Consider the following 21,905-nt stretch of genomic DNA (forward strand, 5'->3'; position numbering starts at 1 on the left):
ATTAGATTGAATAAATTAAGACTCGGCACACCACTTCTGAAAGGTTGCCGACACTTGCCCTGGCCTATACCATACAGATTTCAAAGGGGAGACGAGCGTTTCTCAATCTGGGAGTCCTGACCCAAAAGGGGTTGCAAGGTTATTTTGGGAGGGGAGCTCTGAAGGCAGCAACACAGAAGTAAGGGTGGCAATACCATACCATGCCATCCTTACTTCTGCGCTGTTGCTGGCGGCGACTCTGCCTTCAGACCTGGGTTCCTGGCCGGCCAGCAGCCACCCTCTGGCCACCCAGCTCTGAAGGCATCACCACCACCAGCAGCAACACAGAAGTAAGCTTAGCAGTACTGTAACCCCTCTACAATAACCTTGAGGTCCCCCTTACCCTCAACTCCTTTTTGGGTCAGGCCCCCTACAGTTAAAAATACAGTGAAATTTCAGATTTAAATATCTGAAATCATGACATTTATGACTTTTAAAATCCTATGACCATGAATTTGGTAGGGCGCTAACTATATGAAACAATGTGCCAGACAAGAATGAACTTTTAAAGTTCACTGCATTTCTAGGGGGAGGTATATGTAAATGTACCCCTTCCAGTTAAGCAAGAACTCAGCCTTTTGAAACTTCACCCTGAGGAGGGGACCTTAGTCTGCTCAACACCTGTTACATGAAGACAGGCTGAGAGGCCTAACCTGTATAAAAGAGAGACTGAGATTCGTGTGTGTGCTAGTTCTGAGCTAAGTTATAAACTTAACCACAAATACCCATTGATCGGGTTTGAAAGACTGACTCCTATAGAGCCCTTGTCAGCATTGGGGTGATTTCTGGTAAGCTTATTAGCATACATGGAGGTTTAATAGGTTCTCTCTGTAATGCTTTCACCTTATGAATAAATGAACTTGCTTACAAAAAGCTGTGTCACAGCTTATAACTGAGCACTTAACCTGTTTACAGCCTCTGAGGAGAAAAGCAAAGCAGGCCTGCTGAGGTAGTCTGACCTGCTGGGGAATTCACAGTGTAGGCAGGGAACTGTGCACCACAGAAATACCCCAGTCAGGAAAAAGAAGTGAGATACCTGTCTCCACCCAAGAGAGGTGACAGCTAGGGAGCCAGAAAACCTGAGAGTGGATGTTCTTGGTGGACCATAGGGGGGAAATACAGATGTAGTTGCCTTGAACTATGACAAAATGCTTTGCATTACAAATTATTCTGAATCCCTGAAGTAGTGATGAGCTTTTGGAAAACAAACACCCATCCTACTTCACAATTTGTTCCAATTACTCCCCACAACCAAAGTTTGTCTTATTCCTGTGTCTCAGAGAGGAAAGCAAACTCTTGACTTCTTCCAGCCTTAATTTAATGAAATAAAAGGATTTCACTCCATGATTTCATCAGGATGAATTCAATAGTTGCCTCCCACATCAATTTTACATGTCAAAAGTCACAAGCACACATTAGGACGTGGTTGAACTGAGAGAAGAAAGTGGAGTCTTGGCTGCATGGAAGTCTTAGAGTAGCTCAGAGAGATACATAAAATCCCTTTGTGTCACTGGTAATATAACACCCTGCTAAATTGAGAGACTGGATTATATTACTGCATAACGTTTCTCTAAACAGAGATTAGGTCAGTTTGCAATGATTACAAATCATTTTCATCCAAAATGAAACACTAAAGGTGTTAAACCCTTGACAGTTTCTTCTACTAACTATTAAGGAAGTTTTAACAGTTTTTTGAGTTCTACTTTCCTGTGCTCTCAAAGCAGTAATAGCCTTAACATACAGACAATCCACAGGTCTTCATTAGACCCCTCCAAAATCCCTGCATGTTTAGTTCCTGTTAGAAGAGGAGTGACTTCCATCATCTGAAATTTAAACAGCATGGAACCAAGCATCTATTTCACCAACACAAAGACAGACAAAATGTTAGTTTCCCTGCATGTTGTCACCAAGCCCACACCCCACCTCATCCCTTCAGCACCCTGTTGACTATGACGTTCATGCGAGAGAGATGGGATTTGTTTGCAGACTTTAGGGCATGCGAAAAGTTAGGATTTGGGACTATTGTGGATTGAGTAAGAAAAACTGGTCAAGACGGTATCTTCAGTGTTTAAAAATTACCTTGGATAACAAATCCTGAGAGTGGCCCTTGGGGCTTTGGAGACTAGAGATAAAAATCAACAGTCTCTCCCGGGCCCAGAATGGCATCTAAAGAAAAGAAGAGTTAGTGAGGGGAGGTACCTCTCTGCACGACTCTAAGTCGGATTTCTCCTGGCTTGACAACTATGTCAGGTGGGTTCTTGACATCGCAGAAGTAAGTGCCGTTGTCCCGGAACTGCACGTTTGCTATGCTGACAGATGCATCTTTCTTGTTAAGGTCTCCAGCCCAACTGATTCTGTTCTTAAATGGTGTGTCCTTCCCAGGGTATGCGTTCCCTTGAGAGTAATAGAAGAACTGCAGCCAGGGAGGAGAGCATGTAAGAACATCCACGTCAGAACATTGCAAAGCTTACACCCCTCCTTCACTAAGATAGTATCTCCAGATCTGCCGGGCCCTTTCCAATACCACATTAGGAGGTAGGAGTAGGAATTCCTCCAGAGGCCAGCTACTTCTAGCTTTGCAGATTGTAGCAAGCATGCTGTCGCTCCACTAATACACATTCAAGTAGCCACACTATGACTTAGCCTTCAAGCCCACCGCAAAGTCTTTTTTTTTAGGCCAAGGAGTCTCAATCTGGATGTTGCGATGCTACAGAAGGGTTCACACATAGGTGTCACAGGTCACAACCACTGTGCCCTTCTTGTATTGAAACAAGAGGGGGATTCCACTTCCCAGGTAGATGGGAAATGACCCTGGGGTTTCCTTACTGGAAAAAGTTGTGAACCACTGCCCAAGACAGTCCTTACCATAATAATATGTTCATACATCACCTAGCACAGTGAGGCCACAATTCTGATTGAGGCATCTAGATGCTGCTACAATGCAAGATGAGTATTTAATACTTGCATGTTCAGCTATGTAAAGATTAACACTGTCTATGTGATGGAGGAAGAGGAAGGGAGCTAAGCCTGAAACGGTTTTGGCTGGTGTGTGGTGGTGAAGGGGTTTCCTTCCCTACATTTTGTAAAGAGTTAATTTAAGAATGCAGGTTTTGTTAGTGTAACATGAAATCTGACTATTCAAATATGGAAGACAGATAATTCAGAGATGTTCAAACAGCAACATTAAAATATGATTTAAGTACAAATATGTGCAAAGTAGCCAACTTAATGATACTAAATGTCTAAAAACTAAGAGTTAAGGTTGCCCAAACATTTCCAGAACCTGGAGATTGATTAAATTCTCCGAAAACCAGGAAATAAGTTAAGTAGCACACTGCGCCTGCAATGCAACCTTAGTTCTGTGCCCTGCAGCTAACTGGGAATGGTTCAGTACGGTTGGTGCCATTAGCAGACATGAAGGACTACATAAAGGTGTCATTACTTGTGCTGTATTCAAGATCTGAATCTGCATTTATCTGCCAGCACTCCAGGGACTGTCAGAACTCTGGCAATATGCATGATTATAGTCCCCCACGCCCGGCGAGGGGCAAGTGAAGGCACCATCTCTGAAAAAAATCCTCAGGCCAAAGGGTGGTAGCAAGTCTGGCGTAATCTGTGTAGAATCAGCAAGTCCTGTATGCTATGCCTGCTCTAAATTAGAGGTCTACAGTAGCAAAGAGAAGGTGTTAGACTTAGCCCTGCAGTGATCATGTATTCTATAGCATCTGTTAGGCCCGGTACAGGGCTAGTCTGTGTTTTCAGGCATCGCTCAAGGAGAGTAGAGTTGAGACTACACTGCGGGGATGGTATACACCTAACTCTTCATTTCTTGGTTTTCAGAAGTTTTAATTTAGCCATGCTCCACATTCTGGAAGGGCACAAGACATCACGGGAAACTTTAACTGTGTTACTCAAGTCGGGGGAATTTTTTTTTTATTAATAATTTTTCAACATTCACATCTAGCGTAGCTCAGCATTCCCCTTCCACTGCTTCTGGTCCTGGGCAAGATTATCACAAAATGCACTGGCTGCATGCATGTCATTTCACTGCCCCGGCATCATCTCCAGTTCTGCTTCTACAGCACAGGCCACCTTACCATGAAGTGGCACGTGTCAGCATAGCAAGACCTGGAAAGAAGAGGCAGGAACAGTGGAGGAACTAGCATGGAGTCTAGTGGGGGAAGACAGGAAAGCATGTATATAGGGTATTTGGGGAGGCAGGTGAAGCTGACCAACATCCCCCACTGTACAGCTCTGACCCCTCCTTTCCCTGTACTGCTCCAACACTCCTCACATTGCCCCCCTCCTCCCACCACTGCTCTGACACTGCTCCAACTCTTCCAACATTCCCTCCATCACATCCATTGCCGACTACCCCCACAAACCCTAGGCTCCAAGCCCCCTAGGCACTCCCACATACACTGCTTCAATGGCATACACACCCCCAAGCTGATTCACCAGCACCCTTGCACTCCACACCCCTGGTAAGCTCGCAGAGGCTATGAGAAGGAGGGGAGATGGTGAGGCTGTGAAGAGTGCACGTACCAGATGGAGGCAGGAGAGTGATGATGTAGTCTCTACCCACATCCACTGCACATGCTCATTCCCTGTTCCCCATCCCAGACCACATCTATCCCTTATTTGTTGAGGGATGATCGAATGCCTCTTTAGGAAACCCAGTTCTTCAAAGCTCTAGTCAAACTGGGTTTTCATGTTTTGTGCCTGAATTCTTTCTATCAATAAGGTTTGCTGTCCAGGATGTGCTGGCCCAGTGCATAGCTCCAAGGGTCAAAATAGGACACAGAGGGTGGGCATGGCCCTCACTTTGTACCCTTCCAAAGCCAGTGCACTCCTCCACACTGCTCCAGCGCTTCCTCCCTGCTCTGACTTTCTTTGTTACATAACTGTGCACCTTTTTAAGGTTTAGAATGTATGTATACACTACAAGCACTACAGCAGCACACTACAGCAAGGCCACTGTAGCACAGGCACTTGCTACAATGACTGAAGAGGTTTTTCTGTCACTGTAGTAAATCCACCCCCTCAATAGGCAGTACACTAACTCCTCACTCAAAGTCGTCTCGGTTAACATTGTTACGTTGCTGATCAATCTGGGAACATGCTTATTTAAAGTTGCACAATGCTCTCTTATAACAGCGTTTGGCAGCCACTTGGTTTGTCCACTGCTTACAGAAAGAGCAGCCTGTTGGAGCTACTGGTGGCGGCTTGGAACCCCCATCAGCTCCCCGCTTCCCTAAATTCCCTGTGCAGCAGCCACCCAGCAGAACTCTTCCTTAATAATATCCAAGATTTCCCCCTCCCAGCCCTGCCCCAAACAGCAGGATCAACCCAGACAAAGGGCTCTTACTGATATAGGAGTTGTTGCTCCCTCTGGTTGGAAGCTCCAGGAGATGGACGCTGCGCTGCTGATCACATCTCGGGATGAAAATGTGCATGGAAGTCTTGCTTCTGTCCCATTCTCCACAAAGAGCTCCTCTGGTGTCTTCACATCAAGTGCTGATACTCTGACTGTTTGGGGGTGGGGAAGAGGAAAAGGAAAAATGAAAGAGTCAAGAGCGGTCTTCAAGGACGAGCAAAGAACAAGCTACATGGGATAAACTGGTATCACCTCAAGAATTACACAAGAGCTCCAAGAAGGCATCACCACCCCTATGGCGATGGGTTGTGCAGATATCACATCAAGTTTATAGCATGGACACATTGGCTGGATCCTGCTTCTCCTTTCTTGTGGCGTTTGCTATGGGGTGTTCCATGCCAACAGCTGCTTCCTGTTGTGCAGCTGGTGGGAGACAATGTTATAGTACGAAACTCCCTCATATTTACTGCTCCAACTTCCACTGGCAGTTTTTGAGAAGTTAACCTTGAGAAAGGTTTTGGGCCTGCTGCTAATCCGTTTCCTGCTTCATTCACATCTCTCTCCTCCCCACCACACTCTGAATCTCTGCTGCAACTGGAACAAAACACCAAATTCAACTCCACTCATGATGAAGTGGGGGGGGGGAAGAGAGGGGGGAAACTAACCTTTTGACTTAAGTGCACCACCTAATTCTATAAAGGCGTAATGTTACCATTCCCTGGCTCACTTCAGCAGCAGTCCTAAATAAATCATCAAAGAAATACATATGAATTGTTTGACTTACAACATTACCAAAGCTTTTAACTCCTACAGCATTTCAGGTGAAGGATCTGTTTAACAAGATTTCTCGTTACTGAGCCAGTGATAGATGTGCACAGTCATACAGACTGGAATCTGTCACCCCATCCTTCTCCTCACTTCCAAAAGAGTAAGCTTCAGAGTATTTTACAAACTGAGAAGTTGGTAACAGCGACTCTGGTGTGTGTTATTGCCATTAGATCTGAATTTAATCTGAGAGGAAGTTGGATCACCTCACACAACAGGCTTGGAAAACAGCCTATAAATATCAGTTCTATTAAAGATAGATTATAATATTTTAAACTGAGGCAGCCTCCAGACACTTAGCTACCATGGTGATGAGTTGTGGTTTAAATATGGATTGCCAAAACATGGAGCGGTAAGTCTGCAGCGGGTCTGAAAGCGAGCCCTGAAGATTGCATATGGCTCATTAGAGTAAGTTCATCTTCTGTAGAAGTTAGTCTGTAGAGTGCTCTGGAAGTGCTAGTTATTTATTCTCCTACAGAACAACCTTGTTTAAGAGGCATGGGGAGGCTGGGTATTACTGACTGTCTTGTCATCACAGCCATTGTATCAAACAAACAGAACAGCACAGAAACAGCGCTCTACGGGAGGTGGATTTTCAACAAGAGGTTGCATCAAAGCTTCCCTTCTCCCCCACATATAATCTAACTACAGGCCAAGAAATACTCCTTTCCTTGGGTCCCTGCTACCAAATGTTTATTCTGAACACACAAGAGGTTTTCTGGAAATTCAGTGAAGTGAATACATAGCTGCAGTGCTGTAAGTAGATTTTTCTGCTAATGGAGTGGCTATTATGATAACGGAAAACAATCCATTGTTTCAAGACCAAATCACAGAACAAATCTCCTTTCAGGTAAAAAGCAAGCAAGATGCCCTCAACATTAGTGTAGGAAGTAAAATCAGCACTGAGACATTGCTTGCCTGTATAGGGGACAGAGGATTCATTGCTACCAACAGGAAGGAGTAAGCACTGACCTGTTTATTCCAAGAAGCCACTGTTGTACATAAATAGCCCTTGGAAGTGTGGTGAAGAAAAGCCTCATCTCCCTCTTTCAGCCCACACTTACTAAGCAGCAGGGATTTGGAGCAATCAAATATGTGAATTGCTCCACTCCAGCTCCGGGCATAAAACCTACTGGTCTGTGCTCCAGCCCCGGGCTCCGCTCCCAAGCCCTGCTAAGCAGGAGTTTTACTATTGGAGGATCTGTTGTACACCTGAATATTAATAATCTTTCACTCCTGGAACAGAAGCCAGGTTTCCCATTTAGTTCATAAGTGGGCTTTGTCTCTTCAGGTCCAGACTAAGATTCCCAGTTGACTACATCACAAAGCCACCCCACAATGGATAGTTTATTCTCACTAGCTACAGACCCTGATGCTTTAATAGAAATGTGTTAGGGTCAGGAGGAGGTAGTAACCCCCTGAATTACATAAACAGCCAGCCAGCACTAGAGCATACAATACAGCATAGTCTCCAAAGTTGTAACCTCGCTAAAGATCATATCTTACAGACTTGAACCCTGTAGCAACATAACTGCATTCATCTCAGGAACAAAGACAGCTCCCGGTTATAGTCTCCAGCCAACTCTGATACCAGCATCATTGAATCTATGACCATATCCTCAAATCCCAAACAGACATCAGAGGACTGTGATACAGAATACCATCCTTCAGCTTTCCCTTCCCATCTCTCCCTGCAACAGTCAGGAGTCATATTAGCCTGAAAGAGCTCAGGGTCACCTCATGCTGTACCTCTGACACAGCTGCAGAACATTCTGGAATAGGAGTGTCCCCATAGGAAGCTATACAATTCTATTGGTTTAACTATACACCTCTACCCGGATATAACGCTGTCCTTGGGAGCCAAAAAAGAAAAGAAAAATCTTACTGCGTTATAGGTGAAACCGCATTATATCGAACTTGCTTTGATCTGCTGGAGTGCGCAGCCCAGCGCCCCCGGAGCACTGGTTTGCCATGTTATATCCGAATTCATGTTATATAGGGTCGTGTTATATCAGGGTAGAGGTGTACCAGTAAAACACGTCCCAAGAATGCATCAGATCTATAAACGGAAGTTGTAAAATCCAACAAGGAACGCAGCAACTTCGGCACAAAGATAAAGAACTTGAAGCGCTGCTGCTGAAGCTAGAACTTGGCACCAGTATCTGGCATTGTCATAGGCTATGTTCTACCAAACAGGCAGGCCTCTAAACCACACATCCTGGGAGATTATGCTCACTCGCAGGCAGAACAATATGGTACAGCTCCCCCATAACCCTAGTCTACAAGCAATTATATCAAAGTTCTTCAGGGAAGCTAGATTTTCCAGAAATCTTGCTTTTTTTACTTCCACGGCAACCTATAGAGATAAGAGGCCAGTAAAACGCATTAGGTCCCAACTATGTAGTTATCTAATCATTCAGATTAGTACTTAGTCCAAATTTGCCCTCCCTTAAGTCACTGCACCTACAAAAGTAGGTAAAAAAAAATCAATGAGTCTCTTCCTGTCTTCCCTTCTCCATAAGGAAATAGTTGGCTGAAGAACAGGTTCCCATTCTATCCAAAATTGTGGTTTGAAAGTGCCTTACTCAGTTTCCTGATCTTTGCCTAAATACAGAGGCTAGCAGTTGAGGTAGCTCCGAGTGCAGTTTTTTTCCAAACAGCACCCACAACCCCAACCATCTAGTGCAGCGATTCTCATATGCAGCTACCGGGGGCTCTTCTTGTGGCCACAGCCTCAGGGGCTTTGATTGAGGGGGAAGGGGAGCAGTGGCCCCTCCCTGGTGCTCCTGAATGCACAGCCTTGGTGTTGGTTTCTGGGGCTTCCAGCAGATGTTGGGCCCTGCCACCCTCTAGAGTCAGCTGGGGCACAACACTAGAGGGGCAGGCAGCCGGTGAGTTCCCCATTTACACAGGGGCAGCGGGGCTCAAGCTTTGGGCTTCGACCTTGGAGTAGCAGGGTTGCAGGCTCCAGCCACAAGGTTTCAGGCTCCAGCCCCCCGCTGCCTCCCCCAGCCCCTGCTGCCTCCCCCGATCCTCCATCCAGGGCTTAATTTGTCCCTAAACTTGCCGGGGCTGAGTAAGTCTGCTGTGACAAATGATACTTGTATGTTTGTTGATATCACTTGTCACAGCAGACTTACTAGCTAGCACTAAATAAATTACTATGATTTGTACAATATGTACATATTTGTTTTTCCTAAAGCTAATTAAGTATTTTAGGGAAAAGTGTGAGCAGCCACCAGCAAGAGTTGGTGGCTGCACTCTGAGGCCACCAAATAATTTGTCCTGAGAACCCTAGTGTCTACAATGGTAGGTTTGGAGATCAAGAAACTATGTTTAAGCTCTTCTCCACATGGGAAAATTGACCAAAATAGCTATTGAAGAATAAGTTTCTCTCCATTTGGTGTAATCAAGCCAAGTAAGAGTAAAATAAAAGCAGAACCATAAACAGATAAACCCAAGGAGGAAGTTGAAATACCAAATACAGAACCCCATACTCTGCTATGTGGCATTAAACAAGACGAGAATAACCAGTAAAGTTAATTGCACTTGAACATCTCTTGTGGAAGTGTAAATCTTAGGTATAATTATGAAGAGGCAGACACCACTGTGTGCAGGTCCACTTTTTCTCAGCTAGAAACAGTCTTTGGGTAGGCTAATAACACCTACTTACCAGAGTGCATTGGCAAAGTACAAGCAGCAGTGGCACAAAGCCTCTCTGGAGATGGTCATCACTGACCCTATTATCAGCAATTTAGCAGACTGACTATATCAGTTACTAGGCCTTCCCGCCTCTCAGAGGCAGGCTCTACAGCAATCATCCTGTATTAAGGAAAGAATGGAAAGTTATTCAGCGTAACCGTAAAGTTGCTTTACAGAACAGATGTTCATGACCAAAATTGTTTCCAAGCTAAGTTACTCATTTTGACACCTAAAACTTATTATTAGTCTTCACCCAAGTAGACCAAATGGTCTTGTGGCAGAACAAGCTCGTAATTTGCTTAGAAACCAGTCCTATATATTTTTCCATCTCTTATTTCTCATGAAGTTGTTATCCACTGGGTGACACTCAGTTTAAGAGGAGGTTGAAGTGACAGGAGTGGGAAAGCCTAAGTGTCACTGCTATCTGCTACCTAGCCCTGCTCTTTACATCCCTCCACTGGCTCTTCCTTCTCTATCACAAGCTACTTACCTTCACTTTCAATGCCCTTCACAGCCTAATCCCACCCTACCTATCATCTCACATTTGCTATCAAGCTCTCAACTCCCATCTCCACTTGGCCCAAGAAGCCAGCCTCCACCACTCACTTGTCAAACTTTCAAACAAGCATCTTTGTGTCCCCTGCATACCTCATCACTCCTCACACTTAGGAGCTCCCTGTAAACATCTGCAATCCTACTTCATTACCTTCCTTCAAATCCCTCTTCAACTCCTTTGCCATAATGGCTACCAAAAAAACCAGCAATTAGACCATTGCTGTGTTGAGAGCACTGCTTATCATGCTGACCAATATTGTTTCCTTGTACTCCCCCATTTGTCTCTTCTTATACACAGACTATGTCTATACATACAGCGCTGCAGCTCTCCATTGGCATAAAAAAACCTCCTCCGCAAGCAGTATAAACTAGGACGGTGGGAGAAGCTCTTCCACAGACAGTGCTGTGCACCTGAATGCTTATGTTGGTGTAATTGAGGTCACTCGGAATAGTCACACATACGTTTTGCCAACATAGGCTGTAGTGTAGACGTAGCTTCAGAGTGTAAACTTTTGAGGCAGAGACTGTCTTTGTTCTGTGTTCAGCGCCTAGCACAATGGGTCCTGGTCTATGACTAGGGCTCCTAGGTGGTATGATGAGAGAGAGAGAGAGAACTTTCACACAGCATAAGTGTGAAAATTAAGTGAAATAAGATTAAGGTTAAAATGAAAGTCAGAAGACTTAAGTAAATAGGATATTAATAAGGTAATTAAATAAAGCAAGATGAAAGGACAAGTAAAGGTATGGAACTGAGGTGTTGAAGTGATATCACAAGGTTGGCATCTGTCCCAGAGTAAGTCCTGCTGACAGTTGTAGGTTTAAGTAGCAGTGTGGTAATTAGTGTGAAATTCTGCACGGGCCAGTAATGCCATCACCCACTGAGGCTTTGTCTTCCTGAGGGAGAGAGGAGTTCTTAACAGCTCAAATCAAGAACACACCTTCCTCTCCCACCCCAGTGAAGACAAGGCAGGTTTGTATTTTCACAAGATTTAGTAGGTAGTGTTAAAGACTAGATTTCCTCCAGTTTTAATTCAAACTGCCAATTTGCAGGTTGGAGTTTTAATTCAACCTTCTAATTAGTGTGAAAACTGAGGGAAATCAAGTCTAACACAACCTGCTACACAACCTGCTAATTCTTGTGAAGACTCCAGCCTGTCTTGTCTTCATTAGATACCAAGTGAGTTAGCTAACTCGACTTAACACCCTTTTTCCTAGCGAAGGCAGCTGAATAGGAAAAAAAATGACAGATGACTAAGGCTATGTCTACACTGGCAACTGAAGGACAAAACTTGTCTTTCAGAGGTATTTAGAGAAGGGGGTGGGGGGGGGGGGCCTGAAAGACACAAGTTTTGATGGTGACAAGCACCAGTGTGAACAGCGCTTTGTCAGCAGCAGCGATCTCCTGCCAACAATGCAAACATTGCTTGTTGGGGACGGAAGTTTTGTCGGCAGGAGAGCTGACAAACAGCAGCTACACTGCACCACTTTTAGCGGCCTGGCTGTAGTGACACAGCCATGTCGCTAAAAGCTGTGTAGTGTAGACATAGCCTAAATTTTGAGTGCTTAAAACCCCACCACAATCTCCATCCTGACCCTGCAATACCAGGGCATCACGTCATCTAGACAGCCAACAGAATCTCTATAAAGTTTGCTAGTTAGCAACAAACGACTCATTTTGACTGCCTTCACGACCATTCCTACCAATACATATTCATAAGTTTCACAACTGAAGATTTTTTATTTCCAAGAGAAATTAGGGGATGGCCCCAATCTAAATGAGGGAGACATCTTTCTTGCATTGACAATAGCTACTGTTGGATCATAAAGGAAGAGAGAAGAGACTGATGATAAACAATGAGTAGAAAGAGGAACAGAGAGAAAATCCATAAGGTGGACTTAGGGCGTGCAAAACAATTCTATAGAAGGCAGTTTTTAACCATAAAAATGGTGAGTCATTGGAGTTGTTGGGTTTTTACACCCTCTCATATGTAATTGAGGAGTCATTGCTAAGGCAGAACAGGAAAGGAAACAGTTACCACACTTGGATTTTCCATGTTTTATATAAACCAAGAACTTTGTTCCTCTTTTGCTTAAGACTGTAAGTGCGAGTTGAAAAACCCAACCAGTCCACCTCTGATAAGCTGTATAATCAAACTATGATTACCACACATACAATTCTTTTCTCCTGGGGGACACTCCCCATACCACCACAATTAAGCACCAATATGGCTTGAGATACGTACAAGTTAAAAAAAAGTATGTCAAAGAATGGCATTATGGCATACTGCCATTGTAAAACCAGAAGGGTGAAAATATACCCAGTTGGTACAGCTTTGGGCATTTTACAAGTGTCCTGAAGTCCCACCTTTATCTCTACGCTGCTGAGACAACACTTACTGGCAAGGATCCTTGTTCTAAGAAGCCTCTTACTCCGTTCTGCTTCACTGCCCAATCTTTGCCCCAGTAAGATCTCGAGAGCTGGAAAGGGACCAAAGAGCTGCATCAAGTTTACGTGAGATGGAGCACACACTGCAGCCATCCTCATCCTTAATATACCAGGGAAGCCTGTGAAGACTAAATGCCACAGTAACAAATTATTCTGATCAAGATGGAGCATTGCACACTGGACCCTGTAGTATATATGGGGCTGCACACACATCTTAAGGATTAAATCCCACAGGCCAGTGTAACAAAGCATGCACATTGCATTGGATCTATGCTAGAAAAGTACCACGGGGGGGAGGGGGGGGATGGGGAGGAGAAGGGGGAGAGAGGTTTCAAGTCTTTTTTTTTTTTTTAAATAATGGACATCAGCTAAAGGAAAAGATACCTGGACAGTACCTTTCATACACTGTACAGGTTTTTTTTTTTCCTGTAGTTCAAACTGGGAGAAGACAGTTGCATCAGTAATAGGGGGCACAGGGGCAACTTTCCTTCCACAGCCTTTAGGTGCATGTGTGGCACATTTTCAAATCTATTGTGCAATTGAAAAATGGAGGCATGCAACATTAATTTCACAGAGAGGCAGATTTCCAGGAAAACTGCCACAGACCTGACCTGTGGCTCTTAATGGGTGCATGTATTTATTTAATAATAAATTACATTTTCCATGCTTATCTAGACTTGAGGAATGGCATTATCTTGTAAGCTTGTAGACTTTAGTCTCTTGTATACACTAGATATAAGACAATAGATAGTGGAATTTTTTAGGCTTTTATTGCCTTGTTTAAGGAAACTTGAAAACATTCCAACTTTGCTAATTCTACTTCTGAACTGGAGTTAGCAACATCTGGGACCTTCGTGTACACACCCCACTGGCTGCTGGTACAGTCTTCAGCACAGGATTATCTAAGCCTGCTCACAGCAAGTTTTGTCAACATGATGCTGCAAACTGTCAGCAGCTGCTGCATTGCCTACCCTAGGGTTCCCAACATTGCTAACATCAGTTCAGTTGAACATGTGTTGGCAACTGGATGAGGGTTTTTCTCCGAGCCAGTGGTAGAGACCTCCAAACATCTGCAGTCTTAAATTCCCTGCAAACCCAGCCTGGGTCCTTGAAACATCTGGCTACTAAGCACATGCTCAAACAAACTTATATAGATTCAGTTTTTAGGAACTTGATTATCCAAAAATCGATTCCAATATATCTAGAAAATGTTTTTCTTTAATAGATCTGCCAAATGTTGGTATTTGTAGGCATACTCCCTCACTCTGAGTTAATTTTAAGTAGTTTACATTTCTCCCTCATGAGGAAGGATTTTGCTGTGTTTCAAGGAGAGACTTTAAGAACCTTTCTTGTATTGTCCTGTTTTGGACTACTGTTTAAAAAAAAAATCAAGATTGATAAAGAGAGGCAAAGTGGATGAGGTAATATCTTCTATTGGACCAACTTTTGTTGGTGAAAGACAAGCTTTGGAGCTACAAGAGCTCTTCAGGCCTTCTTGACTTTTTTTTTTAAATCAGCTTTCCTCCCTAGTGCATTGCAGCTTTTAAAACAATTGTTGCAGTCAGTTATTTCTGCTGCTCCTTGCACTTTGACTTGTACTTGATTTACAGCTCTTGGTTTGCAATATTCACTTTGGTCCTAATGTGTTAAAGAACTTGGCGTGACTAGGTGGAGAATACTTTCCAGTCCTAGTGCACATTTTCTCAAGTTCTCAAACAAACATTCTCAAGACTCAGCTCCACCCTTTTTCCAGATGGGCAAGCTTGGTACATAGTCTGAGGCCTGGTCTCAAGTTGAATATGAGGCTGACATAGCTACGTTGGTCAGGAGTGTGGATTTTTCCACACCCATGACCAACATAGCTAGGTCAGCCTCTTATTTAAGTGGTGACCAGGCTCAGGCTGACATAATGGCTAGCGCAGTGACACATTCCCCTGGTGTTACCTGGACCGGTGATCTGCTAGGTCGCTCCAATCCTCGACTCTGAGCCAGTCTTACCCTGCTCTGCTGTGAGAACCCCCACTCCCAGGCTGTTCACACACAGCCTCTAGCATGTAAGCTGCTCCCAGTTACATGAGTGAGCACTTTTGGCCAGCCGCTGCTTGGACTGTGCACCCAATGACACTAGCCAATATCTCCGGTCCCAGACACAACCCTGGGAACCTCCGTCTTGCAGTGTCCAGTTATGCACGCTAGACGCTGCAAGCTTATATGAGTTCATCAATTTAACAAAAAAATTGATATGTACCAGGCTTGTTATCCCAAGGGGAGTCTCTGGCACGCTTCAAACCAAACGTACTGCTTCACGTAGAATAAACAAATTTATTAACTAAAAAATATAGATTTTAAGTGATTATAAGTCAAAGCACAAGTCAGATTTGGTCAAATGAAATAAAAGCAAAACACATTCTAAGCTGATCTTAACCCTTTCGGTGACCTTACAACTTAGATGCTTCTCACCACAGGCTGGCTGGCTGCCCTTCAGCCAGGCTCTCCCTTTCGATCAACACTTCAGTCGCTTGCTGGTGGTGTCTGTAGATGGAGGTGGAAGAGAGGGGAAGAGCATGGAAAATGTCTCTCCCTTTTATTATGTTCTTTCTTCCCTGTCTTGGCTTTGCCCCCACCCCCACCGCTTCAGGGTCAGGTGAGCATTACCTTATCCTAGTCCCAAACTGTCCAAGGGAAGGGGGGTGACTCACTCCAGAGTCCAACAGATCCTTTGTTGCTGCCTAGGCCAGTGTCTTTGTTCCTGTGAGGCTGGGCTGGGCTTGTTGCATACATGCCCTGATGAGGCATGAACTGCCCCTCTGTTCCTGGAGAGTTTTGCCTGGGCTTGTTTTAAGCCAGTGGTTCTCAAACTTTTGTACTGGTGACCCCTTTCACACAGCAAGCCTCTGAGTGCGACCCACCCTAATAAATTAAAAACACTTTTTTATATATTTAACACCATTATAAATGTTGGAGGCAAAGCAGGGTTTGGGGGTGGAGGCTGACAGCTCGCGACCCCCCCCAGGTAATAACCTCACAACCCCCTAAGGGCTCCCAACCCCCAGTTTGAGAACCCCTGTTTTAAGCCATGAGGACACATTTTCAGCCTCAGAACTATATACATTAAATTACAACTTATAACATTACTATAACAACAATGCTCAATGCATCATGAGCCTTCCAAAGACACTCAACATGACAAACTTTGCACTGGATACCACACAATCATATTATAAAGATGAACATGGGGGTGCAGGGTGTTTCCCCGAGATACAGAGTGTCACAACCAGGCTTTCAGTCCCTTCTTACCTATTGCTGACCTGGGGAGTAAGTTCCAGCATGGAATTTCTCACTCTCTGTGTACAGGATAATGGGCGTAGTTTACCTCCAATATGAGGAAGCTATTTTGGGAATTATGTAGCATGAGAGCATAAGGCCACCTAAAGGCAATACCCTAAGTTCAAAGACAGTAATTTAAGAATCCTCTCCTTTGAACTCTGTCTCAAGACAAACATTCTGAAGTCTGACAGGGGACCCACTGACCTTCTAAAGTGAGATGAATTCTTCTATGGATTGCATTTATCCAATAGGCACGTAGGCCAGCAACACAACTAGCTCTGTATAGTGTATATAAAGCCTTGTAATTATGCTGTGGGGCAGAATCTAAGCCAGTCACAAGAAGAATAGGAAAACAACATTTTGCAGACTTATTTTCTCTACATTAAAATAGGTAATTCAGTGGTGTATTCAGGGTTTTCAACCTGAGGGTTATTGGTGGTGCCACTTTCAATTATACCTCTTCCCCTCCCCTACTATGACCAAGAAGAGCAGGGCTGGGCCCCCGTTGTGTCCTTGCTCCTACCCCACAGACTTGTCAGCACAGCTCTGTGGTCTATGAGGGTGTGAATCAGGAAGCATGCTAATGTGCTGTGCACTAACCTTGCTGGCGCAATATAAAAGTACCTCGATCGCCTTAAGGTTGTACTACAACTACGTGAACTTGGACCCTTCCAGTTCACGTCAACAGTGCTTACAAAGTGCAGTTAGAGTGCTCATCTATCTATAAGACGGAGAGTCTTTGTAACACCCCATGTCAGCTACTCTGCCAGTCAGCACTCCTGCCCAATATCATGCCTAACAAGACAAGTCTGCCTTTCCAAATTTTTTAGTACATGGATTTTTTTTCAGGGGGGACTGGTATTGGCTATTTTGCATTCCCTTACAGCCACTACCACCACCCATAATTAGCGTCACATCTGCAGTGAAAGAAAGTGAAGCACCTGATAGCTACCTCCTCCTCCACATGAGTCATCTCACAACAAAGAGAAAACTGCTTAACAGAAACTACTGTATTGCAGAGTGAGATTTAGTAGCCAGGGGGAATCTTGTTCTCCAGGGATGGTCTAACCTGTTTTGCATAAACTCCATGCCATGCGTGAATTCCAGTGTTTTGGCTTCATACAAAAACAGGTAGCAGTCGGCCAATCATACAGGTTTCTTCTTCTGCATTGGCTAATTCATCCACTCACAGGACACATGTCCAATTTGTTCCCTACTTGCAGTTAGCACCTTTCTGAAATTTCTGATATCTACCACCACACTTAAACACTTCACTTCCCAATACCCAAACTGAACTTGAGGGTTAACACTGCAATGTAAGTGTTGGCTGAATGACTCAGGGCAAGGACTCTCAAAGTTTTCCCCATTGTGTGAAGGACATCTCAGAGCAATTGTGTGCATTGTCTCCTTTTCTATTCATGATTTCCTAACATCTGAAAGCTACAGCAATTCCTTACATGAAAGTAATATCAGCAGAATAGTTGTGTATTTTAAGCTGTCAATTAAGGGCTTGTCTACACTAGCAATTAACAGCCCTGCAACTTTCTCACTCAGGGGTGTGAAAAAACACACCCCTGAGCACAGCAAGTTGCAGCATTGTAAAGCGCCAGTGTAAACAGTGCCCCAGCACTGGGAGCTATACCCCTCGTTGAGATAGGTGGTTTTTTTGTTTTGTTTTAATTTTTTTTAAAAGAGGGCTGGGAGAGCTGCGCTGCACCGTGCCGCGACCACACAAGGCATGTTAAAGCGCTGCCATAGCAGTGCTTTAGCTTTGACAGTGTACACTAGCCCTAATGTTAGCAGGTGAAAGAGAGGAGATCCAGCCCCATTGACTAAGCAGCTCTCCCAAGTCCACCAGGAAGTGTTCCCCAGACCACCATTTGGGAATTTTTGCCTTTGAGATTGACAGTGCTCTATGGATAGAGGACAACACTGTCAAAAGTGAGCAGTCCAGCACTTTTCACTATCAAAATACATTTTCAAGAAAGGTAATCTGTACAGCTTTTGCCCTTCTGGACAGAGTTTACCCAAGACCACATGTGATTTTCTCTTTGCCATGTAAGACAGAGTTTTGTTTCTTTTCCCCCTATCTGGATAGAACACAGGCTGTTAATATCCTGTAAGTATACGCTACTATTAAAGGCCATGTGGATAGAGACTCCTAATTCCACAGATGAACCATCTTTCCACTGTCCAGAGCATTCTTCACCCAGATGCAGTAGAATGACAGAACAAGGTCAGATTATTCAGATATATTTCCATTTTGTTTGGAAGGAAAAAGTTGTGGTTTTCCCACTGTAGGTCATCTTTCCTTTTCAATGATAATTAAAAACCCACTTATAATGTTCACATGATGTGACATGTCATCAAGGCTTTTTAATCACTCCCGCTGGTTATCCTACTGGGTTATTTTGTTAATCTTTATTTGTTGGCTAAAGTTTATTACATGAATTTCCACAGAGGTGAAGGCACTGGACTAGGACTCAGAAATCCAGGTTCCGTTTCCAGATTTGCACCTCCTACACCTAAATGTTTCTGTGCCTTTGTTATTCTCCTGCAAAGTAGGCATAAAAGTAGTTCTCTGCCTCACAGGAGTTTTAGGAGACTAAATCCATTAATGTTTTGAAGTGCTCAGATACTATAGAGATGCACAGTACAGAAAAGGAACAACTTTTAAGTTTCAGGGGCTAGCCGTGTTAGTCTGTATCTACAAAAACAACAAGGAGTCTGGTGGCACCTTAAAGACTAACAGATTTATTTGGGCATAAGCTTTCGTGAGTAATGCATCCGAAGAAGTGAGGTTTTTACTCACGAAAGCTTATGCCCAAATAAATCTGTTAGTCTTTAAGGTGCCACCAGACTCCTTGTAACTTTTAAGTTGGCTGTCACCCTAATATCTCTGTTTGAGAGCTGGTGACATGAAGTTAAACTTTAATTTTTGCTGATTGAGTTGCCACTTATTTCAGGTGGATTACTTTGTCATCCAAACCAATCACATAGCTACAATTAACCAAGAGATATTCCACCTCTTGTCTGCAGCTGAGGCCTTATCTCTGATAAGCATTTTCAGAAGTTCTCCCACCATGGGGCTGCACCAGTGCTAGGTCAATGATGGGAGAATTTAGGTGTACACTGAAGATACTCAGTCTATAAGACAAGCATGAGACCTACTTTGGCATGTGCCATACCCTGCAGATGGTAAGGAAAAGTCATCTTACTTCATAACCACCACAACCTTAGGACAGACCAGAAAGCAAAAACCTGCATCTGACACTATAATTTTCTCAAGTACCACTGCTAATGACCACCCTCATCACTGACTGCACCATAAATTCTCAGCATTCTACAAAAAATGCCTGCCACACAGAATCTGTCCTGGGACACACCTGTAAATGAAAGTTCCAACCCTAGTCATATAGTAAAAGGTACCTCTGTTGCCTATCCTCTGTGCTGGCTGGCACAACTCATTTTGAAAGGTTTGTTAAAATGAATGAATTAAAGAAATAAAGATTTGTTAAAAGCTAGGTTAACCAGACCTAACATGACTAAGCAGTGATTGTGTGACGCTTACAGACACACACAAACAAATTTTGGTTTATATTTAAAAGCATTCCTACCAACCTGGGAATAGCACCATTCCAGAACCAGGAAGAAAGTATTTAAGAAAGGGGAAAACCAAACCAGTCAGATTCAATACAGGGCCTAACTGAAAATGCAAAAGATGACAGGATACTGGGCTGACTGGACACTTGGAAATGCCTATGAAACAGCTACACGTATGGAGGGGGATTGGCAGGATAGCCTAAAAGCAGTAGCTTCCTTCCGGACCAGTTTAGATTGCTATCCTTACAGTTGCCCCTCTACTCTGTGCCCACTGGTGTATATCAATTCAGACCCCTGGATTAGGTGCCCCATTTCCAAAGCAGCTGCATCAACACAGAATTTAGTTCTTGGTAGAACCCCCAATGCTTTACCCACTTCTTCCAGCTGGAAGTCACCAGTCCAGTCCCTACATGTAAAGTGGAAATCCTCAAGGCCCCCAGTCAGACAGCACAGAAGGGCTCAAAACACAGAAGGCAAATACCACCCTTAAAAAGTAATGAGATTGTTAAAATAAATTTGATGTCAGCCTCAGGCTTTTGGGGAACTCAGTCATGGGCCCCAGCGCCCACCCACCCCACTATGTACCAGTCAGACAGCACAGCCTGGGGGGGGACCAGGCTCCTCAAGGACTTGCCGCTGCCGCCCTCAGGTCCAGGGGTGGGATATCGTCCAAAGCCGCAAGCGACACGTACGTTTTAAAACAGCTCCTCCTTGGAGAGCGTTTAAACCTGGTCACTGCAGCCAACCCCCCCCCCCCCGGCAGCCGGGGGCAAGGGTGGGGCGGGGCGGGCGGCGGAGCCTGTTTGCCCCATAGCTGCTCTCGCCCAGCCGCCCCAGAGCCGCCCCCGAGAGCGGAGCTCTGAGGGGCTCCAGCCTCCAGCCCAGGCGCCGCCCCGCCCAGGGCTCCCCGGTCACCGCGCCCCCTCCAGGGGAGCCCCCCGCCCCTCGCGCCAGGCCGCCCCCGGCGGGCCCCTGCACTCACGGAAGCCCAGAGCGGCTGCGGCCGCCGCCAGCATCAGCGCCGGGGCCCGGCCCGGAGCCACCCGCCACCCCGCGCTGCCGCCCGCTGCCATTTTCCTGCTGCCGCCTCCCCGTGCCCCCATTGTCCCGGCCCCGGCGCAGCCCCGCCCCTTAGGGCCGGGCGGTGGGCGGGGAAAGGGGCTCCCCACCAGCAGATGGGACGGAGGAGCCGTCAATCGCGCACACCTCCCGCGTCCCGCTCTCCGTCCCCGTCTGGTTCCGCCCCGGGTGTCCGGTGCGGCTATGTGATTGGAGAGTTGGTTTGTCAGTCACTACATGAGCGCCCTACCAGAAAGGGTAGAATTGCCTTGGCCCCGCCCTCGTCCGGAACACGTGACACTGAGCGGGTGGGGGGGGGGTCCGAGGGAGGATGCCGGGGGTGCTGGGCCCGTTCCTGGCGGGCTCTGGCTTATGTAGCCCAGGCCGGTACCGGTGTGATGGGCTGCACGGCCCCAGTGCCACCTCTGCGCGCCCACCCCTCGGCTTCCCGACCAAGCCACCAGCGCTGCCCACTCTTAACGGGTTTGGTGCTTAAAGCCCCAATTTCTGGAGTCATGTGATTATACAAGCATCTGAGCTCTTTATTATTATTTTTCCTAGTTTGATTTTCCCCCATGCATTTGGGTATGAGTAGTTCAGTGTGCTTTCCCATTTCTTTGAATTATTTTTGGTAGTTATTGCTTTTCCCCCTAAAGATCATTGTCTTTGCCTAGTTGATCTGCACAGCCTATGTTTTGAAGTGGGTTTATAGTAAGTATTGGTTCTTTTGCAAACTTGTGGGTAGTTTCATGGAAGACTTAGGTTAGGAGATTACTGCAGTCAAGGCACTAGGCTGCTGTTATATACATTGAAGAGGACATTGTTACATCCCACTTTTATTCCCATCTCTTTCTTGAAAATCTGTTTGGGGGGGGGGAGTGCATTCTATTTAATATTTAAATAGCTGAAGCACAAATTTAACCATGTTGTATGTTATGCCACTCTGTAGCAGTTTAAAATTCACTGCTGGGT

At 45.1% G+C, this 21,905-nt stretch overlaps 1 protein-coding gene across 6 annotated transcripts in view; it reads right to left on the reverse strand.

Annotated features, from left to right (window-relative positions):
- The window catches only part of MPZL1 (myelin protein zero like 1), a 43,953-nt gene extending 22,954 nt beyond the window's left edge, over positions 1-20,999 (reverse strand). For 3 of the 6 annotated variants that reach the window (XM_065589418.1, XM_065589429.1, XM_065589432.1), the window contains exons 1-4: positions 20,857-20,999; positions 12,896-12,976; positions 5,408-5,568; positions 2,239-2,452 (exon numbers count right to left, since the gene is read on the reverse strand). In XM_065589418.1, the coding sequence (XP_065445490.1) occupies positions 2,239-2,452; positions 5,408-5,568; positions 12,896-12,976; positions 20,857-20,977 (577 nt within the window). In that variant the 5' untranslated portion in view covers positions 20,978-20,999. Of the gene's footprint in view, positions 1-2,238; positions 2,453-5,407; positions 5,569-9,914; positions 9,940-12,895; positions 13,225-20,856 lie in introns of those variants that run through there. The other 3 variants (XM_065589426.1, XM_005283681.4, XM_065589436.1) reach the window with 3 other exon arrangements.
- Positions 21,000-21,905: the final 906 nt, after the last annotated feature.

This window comes from Chrysemys picta, chromosome 1 (assembly GCF_011386835.1).
Source record: "Chrysemys picta bellii isolate R12L10 chromosome 1, ASM1138683v2, whole genome shotgun sequence".
NCBI classification, from domain to species: domain Eukaryota; kingdom Metazoa; phylum Chordata; order Testudines; family Emydidae; genus Chrysemys; species Chrysemys picta.